This window comes from Pelophylax lessonae, assembly GCF_965119305.1.
Source record: "Pelophylax lessonae genome assembly, chromosome: 6".
NCBI lineage: Eukaryota > Metazoa > Chordata > Amphibia > Anura > Ranidae > Pelophylax > Pelophylax lessonae.
The window spans coordinates 69,159,995-69,177,533 of record NC_138773.1 but is presented as its reverse complement, the minus strand read 5'-3'; the positions used below and the strand labels follow the sequence as shown (position 1 = coordinate 69,177,533).

At 43.7% G+C, this 17,539-nt stretch overlaps 1 protein-coding gene across 1 annotated transcript in view; it reads left to right on the top strand.

The window, feature by feature from the left end:
• XPO6 (exportin 6) overlaps positions 1 to 17,539 on the top strand; it is a 101,069-nt gene that overhangs the window by 33,635 nt on the left and 49,895 nt on the right. Inside the window, exons 4-6 of the mRNA XM_082261853.1 lie at positions 4,054 to 4,251; positions 4,451 to 4,610; positions 9,164 to 9,241. Coding sequence (XP_082117979.1) covers positions 4,054 to 4,251; positions 4,451 to 4,610; positions 9,164 to 9,241 — 436 coding nt within the window. The remainder of the gene's footprint in view (positions 1 to 4,053; positions 4,252 to 4,450; positions 4,611 to 9,163; positions 9,242 to 17,539) is intronic.

The window sequence follows — 17,539 nt, the reverse complement described above, 5'->3', positions numbered from 1 at the left end:
CCCCCGTTAGTAAGGAGTTGTGTCGCCTTAGTGTGAACCGACTCTGATGGTCAAAAAAAGTTATGAAATTAAAACAATTTATCAATTGTGCAACTACTAGGGCACTGTATATGTTGTAGCGCCCTTGTAAGAAATTTGTATATTGGTAAAACCAAGCCCCAGCTACGTGTAAGCTTTTGGTGAACACTTAAAAAGCATTGTTGAAGGAAGAGACACCCATAGGTCTACATTTTTCTGAAGCACATGGGGGAATCCCTTTTAGGTTTAAAGATGAAAGGTTTTTTTGCCCTGCAACTTTCTAACTGCAGTGGGGATTTTGACAAGGTCCTACTTAAGAAAAATCTTGGATCTTTAAATTAGATATCCTGGCCTCCAAAGAGTTAAATAACTATTTAAGCCTAAAGGTGTTCCCGGAACCTTAATTCTCTAGCTCACTAATTCTTTAATCTGTGGTTTGAGGTTAGGAGGTGGACTATATATAAGGAGTGATTGGTTTTGAACATTACTCCCCTTGGCTGATTAACATGTGTGCTACCTAGACACAGTGTGACTTTGAATGTGGCAATTATGCTGTAAATATAGTAATGACTCTCTCTAGATGTTTTTAAGGGTTTCAATCTGTCCACCAGATGGGGCTTAGTGATGCAATGAGCCTTGTCTTGTTGATTGTGGGTTTACCACTATAAATAGATGAGGAACGGACGCGTCGCTACATCCTGAAGAAGTGTACTTGCCGTATGCGAAACGTGTTGACGTCAGAGGCGCGTCGGACTCTTGAGTTTCACAATGCGCTCCACCGGTGGCTCCAGGTAGTTCCAGTTGAGGTTGGACGCTGGCGTTTGATCACACAGGTGCTCGCATTATGGAGGATTGATGTCCCGACTTTTTTTTCAACCATACATATATGCACTATAATCTGGCACACAGCACCTTACAGTGAACTGCATCAACCCCGACATACGGGTGAAAAGGATTCCGGTAAGCAGGTGGTGAAAAGCCATTTGGCATCCAGAGACTATTTAGTCCCCTATGAATCCTGATTTATGTGATCTGGTTTACCTTTGAATTCAGTATCCTGAAACTGCTTGTTGCCAGAAGTGCACACAGCTAAAGCGGGACCTGTGCATTCAAGGTGTATCTTCACACTGTGTGTCCCTTGTGGGTATGCTCTTGTTGACTGACCATCTGGATGATTTGATTCAGACTGTAGTTATGCCCACATCCTATGCCAACTATAGCACACTGTGGCCTTGTATGTACTTCTTGTGATTTCCTGAGCTATTACCTCAATATACCAGAATCTATGTTGGAGCCCATCACTTTATTACCTCTTCCACAGTGCTGGATTACTTTTGTTGATGTCACTTTTTGTGGACTTTTACATTGGGGCTTTGATCACACGGAAGTGTGGGTCTCCCCCCTAATCCATGATGAAGTGAATCACTAACTTTAATCCATCCAATTTTTGCATCTGGGGGTAGTGCACTTGACACACAAAATGGTTTGAATGAGGCCCGTATGAATGTCTTGATTTTATTCATGTTGTCTGTGGGTTTTAACCTGGTGTCTGGGAATGAATTGTTTCCATGTAATTTTACTTCTTATATTATTCAATAAAGATTCAAGTTTTGCAAATTTACACCATGGTTGGTCCTCCTGTACAACTACCTTTTTCCCATGGCCCTTTATTGAGTTTCTTTGGGTTTTTTCTTTGTTTACCTTGATTGCCCCAATTGTGGAGGTACCCCATTCTACTTAGGACAAAATGGTGTTGTCATAGCGTGTGTGTGTGTGTGTGTGTGTGTGTGTATATATGTATATATATATATATGTAAGGTCCTTCAGATGGTTCTTTTGAACTGCTGGCAGTCCCCAGGTCTCTGTTTTCTTAGGCCTGTTAGGGTTTGTTTGCTTTGTTGCCCACCCATCAGTTGGACCTTCTTCTTCTTTTTTTTTTTTTTTTTTTTTGTAAGCCCCAAAGGTGAAGGACAAAGAAAATTCAGGACTTTTATACTTCCCATAATCCTTTTCTTGGGGTCCATTGAGGGACAACCCCTCTTAATGATCTTGATATCAGTACTGTTTTACTACAAAACTGAGGCATGCTGGTGGGGGTGACTATCCTGTGCTGGCCTACAGAGCTTTGTTTGCCGTTCAGTCATCCTGTAGGTGTAGGTAAACCAACCCAGAAATAAATCCTTGCCATTCAGGCACAAACCAAACACTTCAGATTCCTAACTCACAGGCGAAGAGTTTGTCCCAGTCACCCACAAAACAAAGATAATGCAAACCTTTTTCTTTCTCTCACAAGCAAACTTCACATCAGTAGCTCTCTCGGGTGTTGGCTTCCTGAGTTCCAGGCCAAGAGCAAACACTTTTCTCCAGTCCTGTGTGTGTGTGTGTGTGTGTGTATGTATGTATGTGTATGTATGTGTGTATATATATATACATGCATACATGCATACATGCATACATACATACATACATACATACATACATACATACATACAAATATATTCTCTTTATCTGTCAGAAGGTACCTGACTGAACTGTCACATTCCAAATGGTCTCTGGAGCATCTGAAATGGAGGTCGGTCAAGCTCATGCCGTTAAAAAAAAAAAAAAAAAAAAAAAAACCTATGAAAATTTCCTACAGACACTGCTTCCAAAAATAAGTTTATATTCCACTAACTACTAAAATGTTACTAACCCAGGAGCCTGCATTCACTATATCAGGTCTCCTACAGTACACAGAGCAGGGGAATGAAATTATTTTAGTAAATATGAACTACTAAATACCTTTTCTCATCAGCAGTATATAGAAGTCACAAGACTTCTATCTGTGTCTGATTAAAGCTTGTAGGAGGAGTTTTCATACTACTCTGATTGTCCTTGAGGCTGCAGGACCCCTGACCCTCTGGAAAGTGCTGAATTGCCCTGCGCTGATCACATGCAGCCTCCCCCAAAAAAAAATACTCTAGCAATACGCTCCAAATTGAGCATGTGCAGAGTGACTCCAAAGGCTTTGTCTCATCATGAGATGGATTAGGGACAGTGGAAAAAGTGGAGGATCTGAGATAACAGGATCGAACAGCCTTTTTACACAATACATAGGATTAACCCCTTAGGGGTTAACAAACATGCTTTACTGCATATACAGACTGATTTTAGTGTTGTGAGTTTAGTAACACTTTTAAGTGGTGAACAGATACTGTCCCCCAATCTCTACCTAGAGCAGGGCCACTTATAAGGGGTCCCAGGCCCCATCAGTTCCAGCAGTTGGGCCCAGGCAGCAGGGGGGATTGGATCAAGAACAGGAGGGGGTGACCAGTGTGGCAAATGGGGGAGAGGGGAAATTACAGGAACCAATACCCTGAATGGCTCTCCCTGCAGCAGCCGAAAGCTGGCTTTATATCCTCTCCCTCCCACCAGCTTTCAGCTATTGCAGGGGGGAACTACAGGGGATCTGTTCTATAAAATGCTGTTACCCGCATCAATCACCCCTCCTGTAGATAATCTAATTTCTTCTTGCTGCAGAGCCCCACCTGTGTGACCCTCCATCAGCACTGACTGCTTTTGATTCCCCCCACCCCCCACTGTAGGGTTTGGGGGATCTTTTCAGGATGGAGAGCGGGTCAGGAAGGCAGTTTAGGGCCCCGTGATTTCTAACAGAAGCCCTGACCTAGAGACCCAGTTGTTACCCCCCATTGAGTGTCACTATATTGCCTTTCCTACAGCTTGGAGATAGTTAAGTTAGGCTGTGCAATTAAAATGCACCCCTCAGACACCCCTGACCTTCTAATGACAGTCATGTTGCCTCTATCTGTATAATAAGGGCTTAGCTGTTAACGTTAGACAAAAGGATAGTAGTAAAAGTTCTGTGTGTTTTTTTTTTGTTTTTTTTTTTTTTTCTGCCAAGGTTTTCAATTTTTAGGAAAATAAGCGCTTTTAAAGTGACTGATGAAGAAGATTATGAAGATAACTGTTTACTTGCTTGGTGAATGGAAACACTTACTTTAATTGGGTTTCTTTTTTTTTTGGGTCCTTTTTTAGAACTTGATCAACAAGATGTGGCTGGGTGTCCCTTCACAGGAGAAGATGGAGATCCGTAGCTCCTTGCCCAAACTTCTACTAACCCAACACAAGAATCTCCCAGGATTCATCTGCAACAAGCTGTGCAAGGTCATCGTGGATATGGGTAGACAGGACTGGCCAATGTTCTACCATGATTTCTTCACCAACATCTTACAGGTGAGAAGAAAAACACTACACTAGGTTCTTTATAAGGCACCCATCTAGATAGAGCAAACCCTAAGAGAAAACCTCTCCTGTAAATTTTAGATGCCTGGTTATACTGCTGGTTTAGCAGCTTCGGTCATTTGAAGCACTAATCCTGGAAAACTGTGCAAGTGCTCTTCATGCAATGACATTTCTCTCTCCCCTAATCTAGCTAATCCAGACTCCCAGCACCACACCGCTGGGGCTCATAATGTTAAAGACTGCATCTGAGGAGTTAGCTTGTCCTCGGGAGGACCTTAGTGTGGCCAGGAAAGAGGAACTTCGCAAATTGCTGCTGGAGCAAGTGCCAACAGTGCTGGGGCTGCTAACTGGTAAGTCTCATTGAAATCTGCTCCGATTTCATGATCAGGACGTCGACCGCTTTTCTGTTCACATTGGTCCCTCAAGGATCTTACGCTCCAAGGTCCCTAACTTATATACACGCACACACACGCATAATAGGGCCAATTTAGACAGCCTACCGGCATGCCTTTGGGGTGCGGGAGAAAACCTAATCGAGCACAGGGAGAACATGCACACTCCATGCATAGTCTCCTAGACAGTACTCTAACTGTGGGCTTGGAAATCAAGAGTAGGACCACACTCAAGGATAAGTTGAATTTAATGATATCCTTTATTCCTCATGGATAAATTCGTACAGACAGTGCATCAAAAAGACATGCCAGGTTGACGCGTTTCACGATACAGATGATCGCTTACTCATAACCACACCGTACTCAAACTGTGGGCTGCAGCGCTGAAATACAGAAGTGATATTTCTATAATGCCCAATTTTTTTAGTGAACTTAGTTTGACAGTTTTCCTCAAAAGTATACATGACGGCAAAACTTTTATTTTTAGTGTTAGATATAGTGGAGCGCGATTAGCACACCTGTCAGGTTTTTATTGGTCTCCCTCTGTCTATTTTTCAGTAAACGTGAAAGAAAATCTAAAATTTTGAGTGATCACAAGAAAAGAAATCACAAATTTTTAAAGTACACACACCTTATGGATTTACTTGGTTTGGGGCTTTATTATTTTGTTGTGCACATATATTTGTGGATTGTTAACAGTATTTTGGTTATTTAACACTTCATACTTTTGAGATGTGTTTTACACATTAACACACTTGTTAGATTTATTATGATTTTTGCCTTATGGCTAGTACACATGATGAGGAAATCAGATGAAAAGAGCCTGCAATCAGAGCAATCATTTGATAATCGAACGGTTAGTACACAGCTTCTGACAGATGATCGCAACTGTTCATAAGAGTTTTTCTAAAGGAACATAAGCAAATCCTTTTCTCTTTTAGATAACCAATCTAACAATTATCTTGTAATTAGTATGGTGTTTGTACAAACAAATTTGAGTGTACAAGATCGTGCATGAGCGGAAACAAAAAACTGGAAGGAAAAAAAAAGGATGAATTCTGTGTTTTCTGACTGACATTTGGTTATCATGATGATATTCTGCGGACAATAGTGGTCACACATAATGGCGTCACTTCCTATTGAACGGAGGAGTCTTGCTATGTATGTGGGAAGTTGTATTCTGCCGTACTATAATTTTCGTACCGTTTGTAATTCCCCTTTGGTTCAATATGAGACTAGCGTTCAAAAAACAATCATCGATCGTTTGTCTGATTTTCTCATGGTGTGTACTAGCCATTAGTTTTCACACAGTGCTGTTTTGTTATCAATATTTACAGTTTTTTTTCACCATTTTATTTTTATATCACTTAATTATTGAAAGCTTTCTCTATGAATGGAGCTTAGTGAGGATAGCACTGCGTTTATGCATTTTGTTATTGGTCAACCCAAAAGAAAGAGAAGACTTTCAATAGGATCAATAGTTCTGTTGACTACCAGGGATTTACCTACTTCACGGGATTTCATCTCCTTTCCTGTTGGGGTTTTAGTACAGGAAATGAAGGGAAACCTCATCAGTTGGACAAAAAAAGGCCAAAAATCTGACCAGTTATATTTCTTCTTTACGCTGTCCAAAATGGGTTTTGCCTTCAGTTCTACTTAAAGTGGAGTTCCAGCCTAACCGCACACTCACCTGTCCCACGGTCCAGCGATGCACCGTCTTCTCCCTCTCTGCTCTGCGGCGCCGGCATCACTGATGTGGGCACCCGGCTGTGACAGTTTGCGGCTCCACAGCTGGGTACGCAATGCGCATGCGCGAGTTGCGCTATGCGTCGTGATTGGCCGGCAATCTTCTGGGACCTCTGACATGTCCCAGAAGATTGCAGGGAGAGAGGAGAACTTCTGCTCAGGGCGCCGTGGCGCTCCAAGCGGAAGTGGGAGCGGGTACCCCCCCCCCCCCCCCAAAAAAAAAATGACATGCCAAATGTGGCATGTCAGGGGGTTAGGACTATTTAAAGCGGAAGTTCCACTTTTGGGTGTTGCCCACAACAGTAAAATCAGTCTGTATATGCAGTAAAGCATGCTTGTTATACTCACTGTGGAACCTAAGAGGTTAATCCTCTGCATTGTGTAAAAAGGCTTTTTGATCCCGTCTTCACTGATCCTCCCCCCTATTCCACTGTCCCCAATCCATCTCCTGATAGTACAAAGCCTTGGGGGAACTCTGCACATGCTCAGTCAGTTTAGTGTGTATTGCTAGAGAGGGTTTTTATTTATTTTTTTTTGATTGTGCATGTGATCAGCACAGGGTCAGGGGTCATGCAGCCTCATAGGACAGTCGACAGAGAAAAAAAACTCCTTTTACAAGCTTTATCAGTGTTCACCCGGACACTGATAGAAGTCACAAGACTGCTATATACTGCTGATGAGAAAAGGTATTTAGCAGTTTATATGTCCTAAAACAATTTGCATTTCCATGTTCTGTGTAATGTGGGAGACCAGTTATAGTGAATGCAGGGTCCTGGGTTTAGTAACACTTTAAGGCTTCTGATTGAACATGTTTGGTGTGCAGTTCTGGGGGTCCCTGGCCCCAGGGTGCTCAGTATGCAGATTTTGACCTCCGCTCTGCAGATTGGAGTTGGTTGCACTTACCACTGAGGAATGGAGTGTTGGCATATTCATCTGTGGTATATGCTTGTCATAATGCATAGCATTGAGGGATGTATGGATTAGGAAAGAGCTCTGGTATGTCAATCTGTAGTGCTCACTTAGAACACAACATGGAGTTATAGCACATAGCGTTGAGGTATTCCTATGCTGGCTCCTCCTGTATAGGTCAGACTTGGCGCATCACAAAGAAAGCATGAACAGGGAAGGCAATATGACGTCTCTGCAGTGCACTCCCCTAATGTATAGAACAAAGAGACCTGACAGTACCAACAACTCAGCCTGCCCTCCTCCAATGATCAGTTATGCCCTGACACCCCCCCCCCCCTCCTTGCACAGCCATTTACTGAGAAGATCAGTGTGCGCTGCTTCTCCTCCCCCAGCTCCTTTGCAGCTGAGAACAGAAGGAATGTGATCACATGCCTAGAGCGGGGTGGGGGTATGTGACATGTCACACTGGTGTGCAGAATTCTTGGTAAAGAACAGACGGTCATAGTGCATAGCATTGAGGATCGCATACCGAGGGAGGTAGCTATGACCTGTTCATCTGTGGTATACCCTTCTCTGTATAGGACAGAGCGTCAGCCTATAGCACTGAGGGAGATGTAGTAGGGTCCTTTGCAGTGCTCACTTCTCTGAGACGGAGTCATGATGCATAGCAGAGGGAAGCCCGGAGAAGGAGTGAGATATGACCTGTCTCTTCCTGGTACGCACACTTTTCTGTATAGGATAGGTGGTCATAGTGCATTAGCATTCAGGGATGCTTGGAGACAGCAAGATGGTTGCTGGACTCTAAAGCTGGCCTAACGTGCAACAAATTTTAGCCAATTCCTGCTGAATCAGCCAAAATTTGTTAGCGCCACCTGACTCAGTAAGCTCAGATTTGAAAATATGAAGCTGCCAGGTGGGTAAAATTGTCAGCTGAACAGTGGTTGTCTCCTATTAGATGCACTGTTTGGGTATTCAGAGTGTTGTGATTGTAGGACTAATAGCTTACAGCTTACAGCGGAGGTTCTATGAGTGTATATAAAAATCTATGGATGTATGGCTAGCCTAACATTATGCTGCAAGTTCTCATTTGCCTATTGAGCACTACAGGTTCAGAACTTTTCTCTCGGACACTATTAAAGATAACCGCTGGAGCATAGGTGTCTGCTGATTCCTATGTTTAGGTCAGTTGATCCAATTTTAAAGAGGCGGCAGGTTTGTTAGGAATCCTTCGCTTATGCTGGGAGTCTTATGAGCGATTTTTTTTTTTTTTTTTTTTTTTTTTTTTTTCAGCTCTGAAAGCTCCAAAATGCCCAACAAGCAAAATTCCATTAATTTCATTGGCCCCTGTTGACATCTGAGCATTTTGTCGCCTGGAGCAAAACGCTCAAAGCTTCTTTTTGGCAGATACAAACGTTTTTGGTCCCATAGACTTCAATAGAAACGCCTGACTTGAGCAAAAAAACGCTCGTAAAATGCTCAAATAGCAGCTCTCCACCCCCATTTTCCTCTACCTAGTGCTTTCTATTGGCTAAACAAACACCCGAAGCTGCAAAATAAGCGCCAGTAAATCGATACTCAGATGTGAATGGAGCCTCAAGGCAGCGCCTTGCTGTTGTTTTTCTTATACAGGATTTATATAGCGCCAACAATTTGCGCAGCGCTGTACGACATGAGGGCAGACTGTACAGTTACAATTCAGTACAGGAGGAATCGGAGGTTTTCATGTAATGTCTCAAAAGGAAGACTTAATAGGATGGTCTACATTATTCTTTTTCCTTGTGTAATGACTGATTTGGTTCTGTAATTGTAGATATTAAAAATAATTTGTATTTTTCTTGCCTGATTTTCACTCCTAGGTGTGCTGGAGAGTATCTGGGATAAGCACAGTGTTACCGCAGCCACGCCTCCACCTTCACCCACCGCTTCAGATGCCGGTAAATATGGTTACCGTTTTTTTTTTTTTTTTGTCCTACTTTTTAGTATGTGTTTTTTTTTTTTTTTTTTTTTTTTCAAATTTTTATGCACATTCCAGGGTAGCGCAATAGCTAATCGCTATTTTATCGAACACCAATTTGCGCAGTGCTTTACATGTTGTACATTCACATCAGTTCCTGTCCTGAAGGAGCTTATAATCTAAGGTCCCTATCTCCCATTTATAACTTTCATGCACACACATCCTAGTTTCAGTTTTAGACAAGAGCCAGTTAACATAGCAGCATGACTTTCGATTGTGGGAGGAAACTGGAATTCCCAGGGGAAGCCCATGCAGGCAGAGAAACAGGAAGAACATGCAGTGGTTGAGCTATAGATCTAGTATGCTGCTAGTTTCATTGATGGCAGCTTTCAAAAGCTAGGTATTGACCTTAAAGTTGACCTTAAAGTGGAGCTACACCCAAAAGGGGAAGCTTATTCCCCCCCCCCCCCCTGACAAATTTGGCACTTTTTATTGGGGGGGGGGGGGGGGCAGGTACCTGGTTTTCTGGTTCAGTGTGGCGGACTGAGCCAGAAATTTGGCCCCCCTCCGTCCTCCGCAGTCTTCTGGGACACCTCACAGGTCCCAGAAAACTATGGGACATCTCACAAGGTATAGTGCGACAGACTGTGAAGCCAAAGCCGATTGAAGAATTGGCTTGGAGGAGGACATTGCTGGATCCCTGAACAGGTAAGCGTCCCTATGTTAAAAGTAAGCAGCTACAGTATTTGTAGCTGCTGACTCTTATCTTTTTCTGAAGGAGCCTGGAGTACCTCTTTAAAGTGAACGCACATAAAGAGGAGCTCCATGCTCCCCAACCCCCCAAAAAAAGAAAAGTCAGCAGCTACAGCTGCTTACTTTTAATATTAGGAATATTAGGACACCCTCCTGTCCAGGCATCCAGCGGTGTGCCCGAGCCGGTGTTCCGTGAAAAAACCATACCCGTGAGAAATCCATACCCTCGTCACTTCCGGTGCACCTACGGAGGGTATGGATTTCTCACGGTAGTCAAACTTGTGGCGCTTACATTAAAACAGCCCCTCTGCAACATAAATCATCTCCGCTCTTCCCCTGTCACTTCCCTCATCTCCGGTAATAAATATAAAAGCGGATCACTGAGCCGCGATCGCCGTCATTTACATCTCATACACCCGCCGCCGCTTTTATATTTATCACCGGAGATGAGGGAAGTTACAGCGATGGCACAGGAGATGATTTATGTTGCAGCCGAAGTGTTTTTATGTACCCGCCGCAAGTATAACATTAGACAGTGCCGTGATAATTTCATGCCCACCGAGCATGCGCACTTCTCTGATTCTTTGATGTTCAATTGCGTATCCGGGGCTCTGAGCATGCGCACTGCTGCGCTGCTCAGCTGTTTCAGACCGGAAGTGACGAGGGTATGGTTTCTTCACGGGGTATGGAATTCTAACGTTACACCGGTTCTTCAGTTGGCTATCGGAAGCCATCTTGACTAAAGGAAACCGGCAGTGAAGCCTTGTGGCTTCACAGCCAGTTTCTTACTACACATGCACGAAGCGCGCTGTGCTTTGTGAATGGGCCGCAGTCTTGTGGGACCTGTAAAGTGTCCCAGAATTCTGCTGGGGAAGGAGGGGGGGCAAACTTCCAGCTCAGTTCACCACAGCAAACTGAGCTAGAATTATTTGGAGTGGGTATCTGTCAAAACTGGCTATCTGCTCCCCCTTCCCCTGGGGCAAGGAGGGGAGGCAGACAAGCTGAACTTTTGGGTGGAGCTCCTCTTTAACTTGCAGCCCCCCTCCCCCTCCTTTCCCCTTGGGAGATACTTGATGTATGTGGATCCCAAACTTTTTTTTTTCCCTAGTTTTTGATAGTGAAGGCTTTAGAGTGCCTTTAAGATTTTTATTGCAGTGTGTGTGCCCCCTCTTTGTAGATTCACTCTCTCTAATTGTGCATCAATGTCGCCGGGACAGGCAGTCCTGCTGGGAAATACAAAAGGTTTTAGTTGTCACTAGAACAAAAGGTAATCTGTTCTGTTAACTGTCCCCTCACTTTTTTGCAATTTCCTGTCACTATTGTATCTCCAGGACAGGAAATAAGGGAAAATCTCCCCAACGAGTATAGACAGACAGAGATGAACTGGCAGGGTTTTAACCCTTTTCTACTCTATCCAAAACTACAAAAAAAAATTTGGCTATTCATACTCCTACTTTTAGTGGGTATATAGTAAGAAAGGAAAGTTTAGGGTAGGTGTCACCAGTGTGGCAGTTTTCACTACTTATTCAAAAACAGGTGGGAGGCGGAGCAGTGACTCAGAATCTGGAGTAATCCAGTGTAAGAAAAGTGTTGTCCCCCCCCCCCCCCCCCCTCACCCTTGCATCTATACAGCAAATCGGGACTAAGGCTGGCCATAAATTATACAATATTCTTGTTTCCTTTAAATTTTACTGAAACCATAAAATTGAAGGTCAGATCTAAACACTTTCAATTTGTATGCAATCAGGGCTGCCCTTGCACTACGTAGTTATATGTAAATCTAAAGGAATAGAATAGGCAAATTTGTATAATATATGGCAAGCTTTAGTGTCTTGTCTTACAAATGAAGAGGTAAAACAAATGGTGTATAGATCTTTCAGCTGTGCATTTAGCAGTTGGGTGGGAGTTGGATAAAATTGGTCTTGTTGGCTTGTGTGACACATCACTCATTTCTCATGCTGGGTTAGATTGGTTTTGAATTTTTCTATTCTTTTCTTCATTCTCTCTTCCGGCGTGTGACATTTCCCCTTGAGATCATTAATGTCTGTGTGTGTGTGTTGCTTATTTCCTTCCTGTATACAAAAGTGTCTGTGGTTCCTTGTGTAATGTATGCCTGATCATTTACAGCATCAGAGGGGTACTTCTACAGCACAGGAAAAACTTGGGTCATTCAGATTTGACATGGGAGTTTATAGGTTTTATCCATTTGATGCCAAGGCTTGGTGCATTTTGGAAGAAAACTGAAACAAGCTACTTAATGAGATTGTGAATGGAAAGCAGTGTGCATTGCCATATCCACTTGTGGATTTTGTAAGAGGCTCTTTATAAGTTGTTATACCTGCAGTATTTTTATTCAGAGTTTTGATAGTAGTGCAGCAGATCAGACTGTAGTACCTCATTCACCTGTGTGTACCAATCCAAACAAAGGGGCTAATTTCACCCATGCAGGATGCACAGGTGTTCTATGGAGACCCCTGTAGACAGCCTGTTCAAATCAATAGGCGGCCGGATGTATGGATCTCCATGCGCATTCCAGAGTGTGCAGTCAGGACGGATTGCGTTCAGATCCATGCATTGTACCCACACAGATGCACACTCTGGGATGTGTGTGGAAGTCCATGCAGCTGGCCACCTGTTATTGATTCAAACAAGCTGCTACACATGTGTACATGTAAAGCCCCGTACACACGTACTGATCGTCGGCCGTCTTTTGTCCATGGCTGTCGTGTCTGTTGAAAACTGCAAAAGACTTCACACGAATTTTGTTGGCCAACAACAGCTGACTGCAGAAGTGATGTCATGTGATGGTTAACTTTCCTTGTGTTTTTTCTTTTCTGAGCATGCCCAGTCTTGCTAATCTGCGGTCTGTCGGCCGAAATCTGTACTGACTGGCAAACAATCGGCCGTTCTGGTGTTGGCCAACAAAAATTTTAATGCCTGCACACCCGATTCTGTTCGGCCGACAATGCGCTGTCGGAAGCATCATACTAACAAGCCTACAATCGGCCGATCGGTCGTCGGCTGAATATTTACGGCCGACAATCAGTACGTGTGTACGGGGCTTAAGGCCCCTTTCACACTAGCAGACCGATCAGGTCCACCTGTCATTCTCCTTTATGGAGCGGCGAGTGTCAACGTATAGGTGTCCGGTCACATCTGCCAACATCCAATGAGATCCTATCTGCTAAAAACAAACGTATGGGAATCCGTTATGCATCTGTCTGGTGGATCAGATGTCAGTCTGGTGGTCCATTTACCTCCGACCGCCGGAGAGGAGCCTGCTTGGCAGAGATCAGTGGACAGATTCTGTGCTGAGCAAGCAAACTCCAACGGAGCCCGCCCCGTGTGTAAGGCACCCAGCACCTCTGCATCCTGCACAGGTGAAGATGGCCCCTTAAGACAGATGTATGGCTCCGGTATGCCCATGTGAATAAGGCCTAAGCAATACAACAGGAACTGATACATTTTTACCAGCTTGCAAAGTCTTTAAGCTAGGTTCACACCAGTGCACTGCAGAAATACATGTATTGCACTGTTCATTCCTAATTGCACCCAAAACATGCACTTTTTAACATACTGTAACGCACTACCATGCATTGTGGTGTGCTGCCTTTAAAAAAAAAAAAAAAAAAAGAATTATATATGCAGCACTTATTTTGGTGTGTTTTTAGTGTGAGAGGGAGTCCTTTCAAATAAATGTGCTGCCCTGACACCACACACATTACCAGGTGAAGCAAAGACCTGAACACGCTTTGTGTTAACTCCTAACAAAGGTGTGAACCTAGCCTTTTAGTTGAATGTAATATAAAAAATAAAGAAGAAGAAACTTGTAAAAAGGTGTCATGTGAAATGTAACTTTTAACTAATGTTAGAAAAACCTCAGTGTATGCTCACAGTAAGTGCACTATACCATCCTATATATGGTGCATTTCATATGCTCTAGCATGTGTTCCTATGGAGGATGTGCTTTCTAGAACAGCAGGTAAAACTAGGAAGCAATTGTATAAGTGCAAAAGCAATGGTAGGGAATATTCAATGTGCTATAGGAGCATTTTAATGCACAACTGAACTGCCTGCTTACGTTGGTTAAATGGTTTCCAGGTGCGTAAAATAAAAGGTATACAATCTTCTGCTGGCCACACACGCACAGAATTTTGGCCTAAACTGGTTGTTTTTGTAAAGATTGTTCGACATTCATGCCATTGGTAAACCCAACTTTACAGACGATTTAGACCACGGGCCCGGCTAATGTCGATGGAGCAGAAGTGAAAACTTTTACAGTTTTCAACTAAAGTGTATACGGGTATGTTATAATCGAAAAGAAAATTCTGTCTTGTATGTTTTTGTTATCGAACGATCACTACAGACATGAAAAAGATGATATAAACGTGTTTATTCTATCAGTTAGTGGACAATTCACTTTCGAATAATCGTTTAATCTGCAATAGGCCAAAATTCTGTGCGTGTATGGCTAGCATTCGTTATTTTTTTCTTTAGAAAGCAGGGAAGTAAAAGCATGTCCCCTTTCCAGCATGGTGCAGATAAGAAACCTTGTTCCATGTGTGGAAGCAGTGGTTTCTCTACTGAGGTGTGACACCTCCCTGCGGATTGGAGAGCTCTAGCTGTAACTCCGCAAGTCCATGTTAGACCTTAGAAGCGAGACCACTGCTTGAGAAGACTATACTTGACCTTTTTATAATGCCCTTTTGCATGCATTGGTAATCCATTAATCTGCTCTCAGTACTGCACCCACCCCCACACACCTATAGAGGGTGCATGAAAATATTAAAAAGACAATGAAATTCAATTTAAGTGCATATTAGTCTATAACCTTTTAAAGGGAACTGTTTGATTTACATTGTTCCTTCTATTTATGTGGATGATGGCACTGTAATTTATTTTAATTAAAGAATAGAAGTACCTTTTTCCTAATCCATATCCAACTGTCGCATGACCCAGCTCTTTCCAAGCTTGTCTGCAGGGAAACAGGAGCAGGAGGCGCTTCTAGTCCTCTGTTGCTGGTCACATGTTCAAAATAAAACCTTTTTATTTGGAATACAGAGTAAAAATAATATTAGTAAACTGTTTAAAATTATCATTCAAATATACAGTGTGTACATTTGGGATAAAATCTTTATTATTTTTTCGACAATTTCATGGTGTGATCGGATTTATGTTATTCACAGGCTGTCACCCCCCCCTCCAGCCTGTGTCTTCGAATAAGAGGGAGGTGAAGCCACCATTTAATTCACATGTATTATTCTGCCCCCATTGTGTTTAGTGGGAATAAATGAGAAGGGAGGGAGTGGGCTGTCATTTACCACTGTGTATACGCCCACATGTGTGACTCTATAGTCGCATGGGCTGCTCAGATGGGATAGTGAGGAAATGCTCAGCATAGAAACTCACTCAAAACTGAGCTTGTGCAGAGTTGTCACCACCGCTGCAAAACCCCTAGCTGAATTGGGGACATGGACAGAAGGTGGAGTTATGGCACTTTTCCACTGCAAGTACCGGCTCGGCTCTACTCGGCCCTGCTGGGCCCGGTTTGCTTTTCCACTGCTGGTACCGCATGGTACGGTGTTGGAACGGTTCTGTACGGTACGGTTTGCTTTTCCACTAAAGTAGTACTAAAGTTAAGTGGGTGGGATAACAACGGGGTGGGTAGGATTCTCTGACCAATCAGTGGCTAGTAGTGACTGCATGCAAAGGATTGTGGGATATGGTACCGGTTATGGTACCTCTTGGAACCACAATCGAGTAGGTACTGTTTTTTTTTTGAGAGCCGTACCGTTCGGTTCCATGCAGTGGAAAAGCGTCGCCGTACCATACCGTACCGAACCGTTCCTACACTATACCATGCGGTACCATGCAGTGGGAAAGCACAAAAGCGAGCCGAACCGTTCGGTTCCATGCAGTGGAAAAGCGCCTTTAGAGAGTAGCATGGTTCTTTTAACCAGGTTTTTTTTGCACAATATAGAAAACTAATCTCAAAGTGACTGAGGATGAGCAGCATGTGATACACCATTTATTGATGGCTTTGTTTTTTATATATATGTGGGATTAGTGACCCTTTAAAGCCAGTCCTTGGTTCCCGTCTATTAAAGCCGCACCAAGTCTATCTTCACTTAATGAAAAAAACTTCACATAAAACATATAAACCCTACAAAGTGTTAGTTGTTCTGCGTGTGAAAGCCTGGAAGAACTCTGGCTGGGTTAGATGGGTCAGCGGCGGCTGTGGGGCAGTGTTGGCTGTGCACTAATGGCTCATGCCTTGCTTCAAGCCACCTTGGGATGGCGGGTGATAATGAAATGCACAGGGGGTCCATGCAGCTTTATAGGACTGGCGTCAAGGTCAAGGATAGTCAGTGAAAAGCCTCAGAATGCTTAGAGCCACATAATCCTCATCATGCTAATGAAGGAGGTTGGAGGGTACACATTTTTGGAAGAGCAGTTTTACATTTTAAAGTGAGGGCTGCAGAAACACTTTTTGCGAGTAATGAGACAGGGTTTGACTTTTGTTTCTGACCCCAGGGGGTATCTCCCTTCTTGCACAGTCTTTGCCAACTCCCTGATCCCTCTGGGAGTTGGAGCTTCATACATCAGGCACGTCAGATTCTTGGCCCCAACCAACCTAAATTGTGCCCCTAGCTATCATGGTAATGTGACATTATCGGCTGCCTAGTATTGAATGCCAGATTTCATATCCTGAACAAGCAAATTCCAGAGGAGAAGTTCCAAAGTGCATTGGAGCTCTGTCGCCTCTCTGTGCAAATTTCACATTCTGGGGCGCAGCTAAAGTGTTGCATTTCTTTCTTCTATTGCATGTCAGCAGTAGGGGGAAGCACTTCAGTGCTGCTTCTGCAGTAGAGATGCTTGCATGGCCATGACATGTTAATCCTCCCCTGCAGCACCAGAGTGTGTCATGCCAGTTGGATAACTGCAGGGGCATAAACACCAGAAGCCAGGTGGCGACTCTGGCTTTCATATTTCTCCTGCATGTGGTAGTGGTCTGTGACAACTGGCTTTTGTTTGTGTTAAACAAGTGTATGGAAATGCAAAACCTGCTTGGGGGGGGGGGGGGGGGGTGTATTGCAGGTCAGATGGCACCGGTCAGTAAGTTCTGAATGCTTTTAGAAGCTTTTCAAATTGCTGCAACCCCAAAGCTCATCAATCCAGGCCCTAAGGGAGGAGGCATTTGTGGAGCTGCTGCTGGTCCTTTTCTTTTCTCAAAAACTAACCCAAAGAAATTCCCAGCTCAATAACCAGCTTGCGACCAACCACATTATCCTGTCAAACAGTATGTGTAAAAAACAGGGGTTTAGTTTGCACACGTTTGCTACTGCGTAAGCTACAGAGCCCCGTAAAGGCACCCCAGTATTTTCTGGAGTCCTAACTAAATTTTGAGAGCCTCAGTGGAAGCACGTGCTTTATAATGGACAGACAGATGGCAGGAGGGAGCCGGCGGCCTTCTCCCACCCCCACTAGGCAGCAGGAATGCCGATCCACGGGGCGGCGGCCGCGA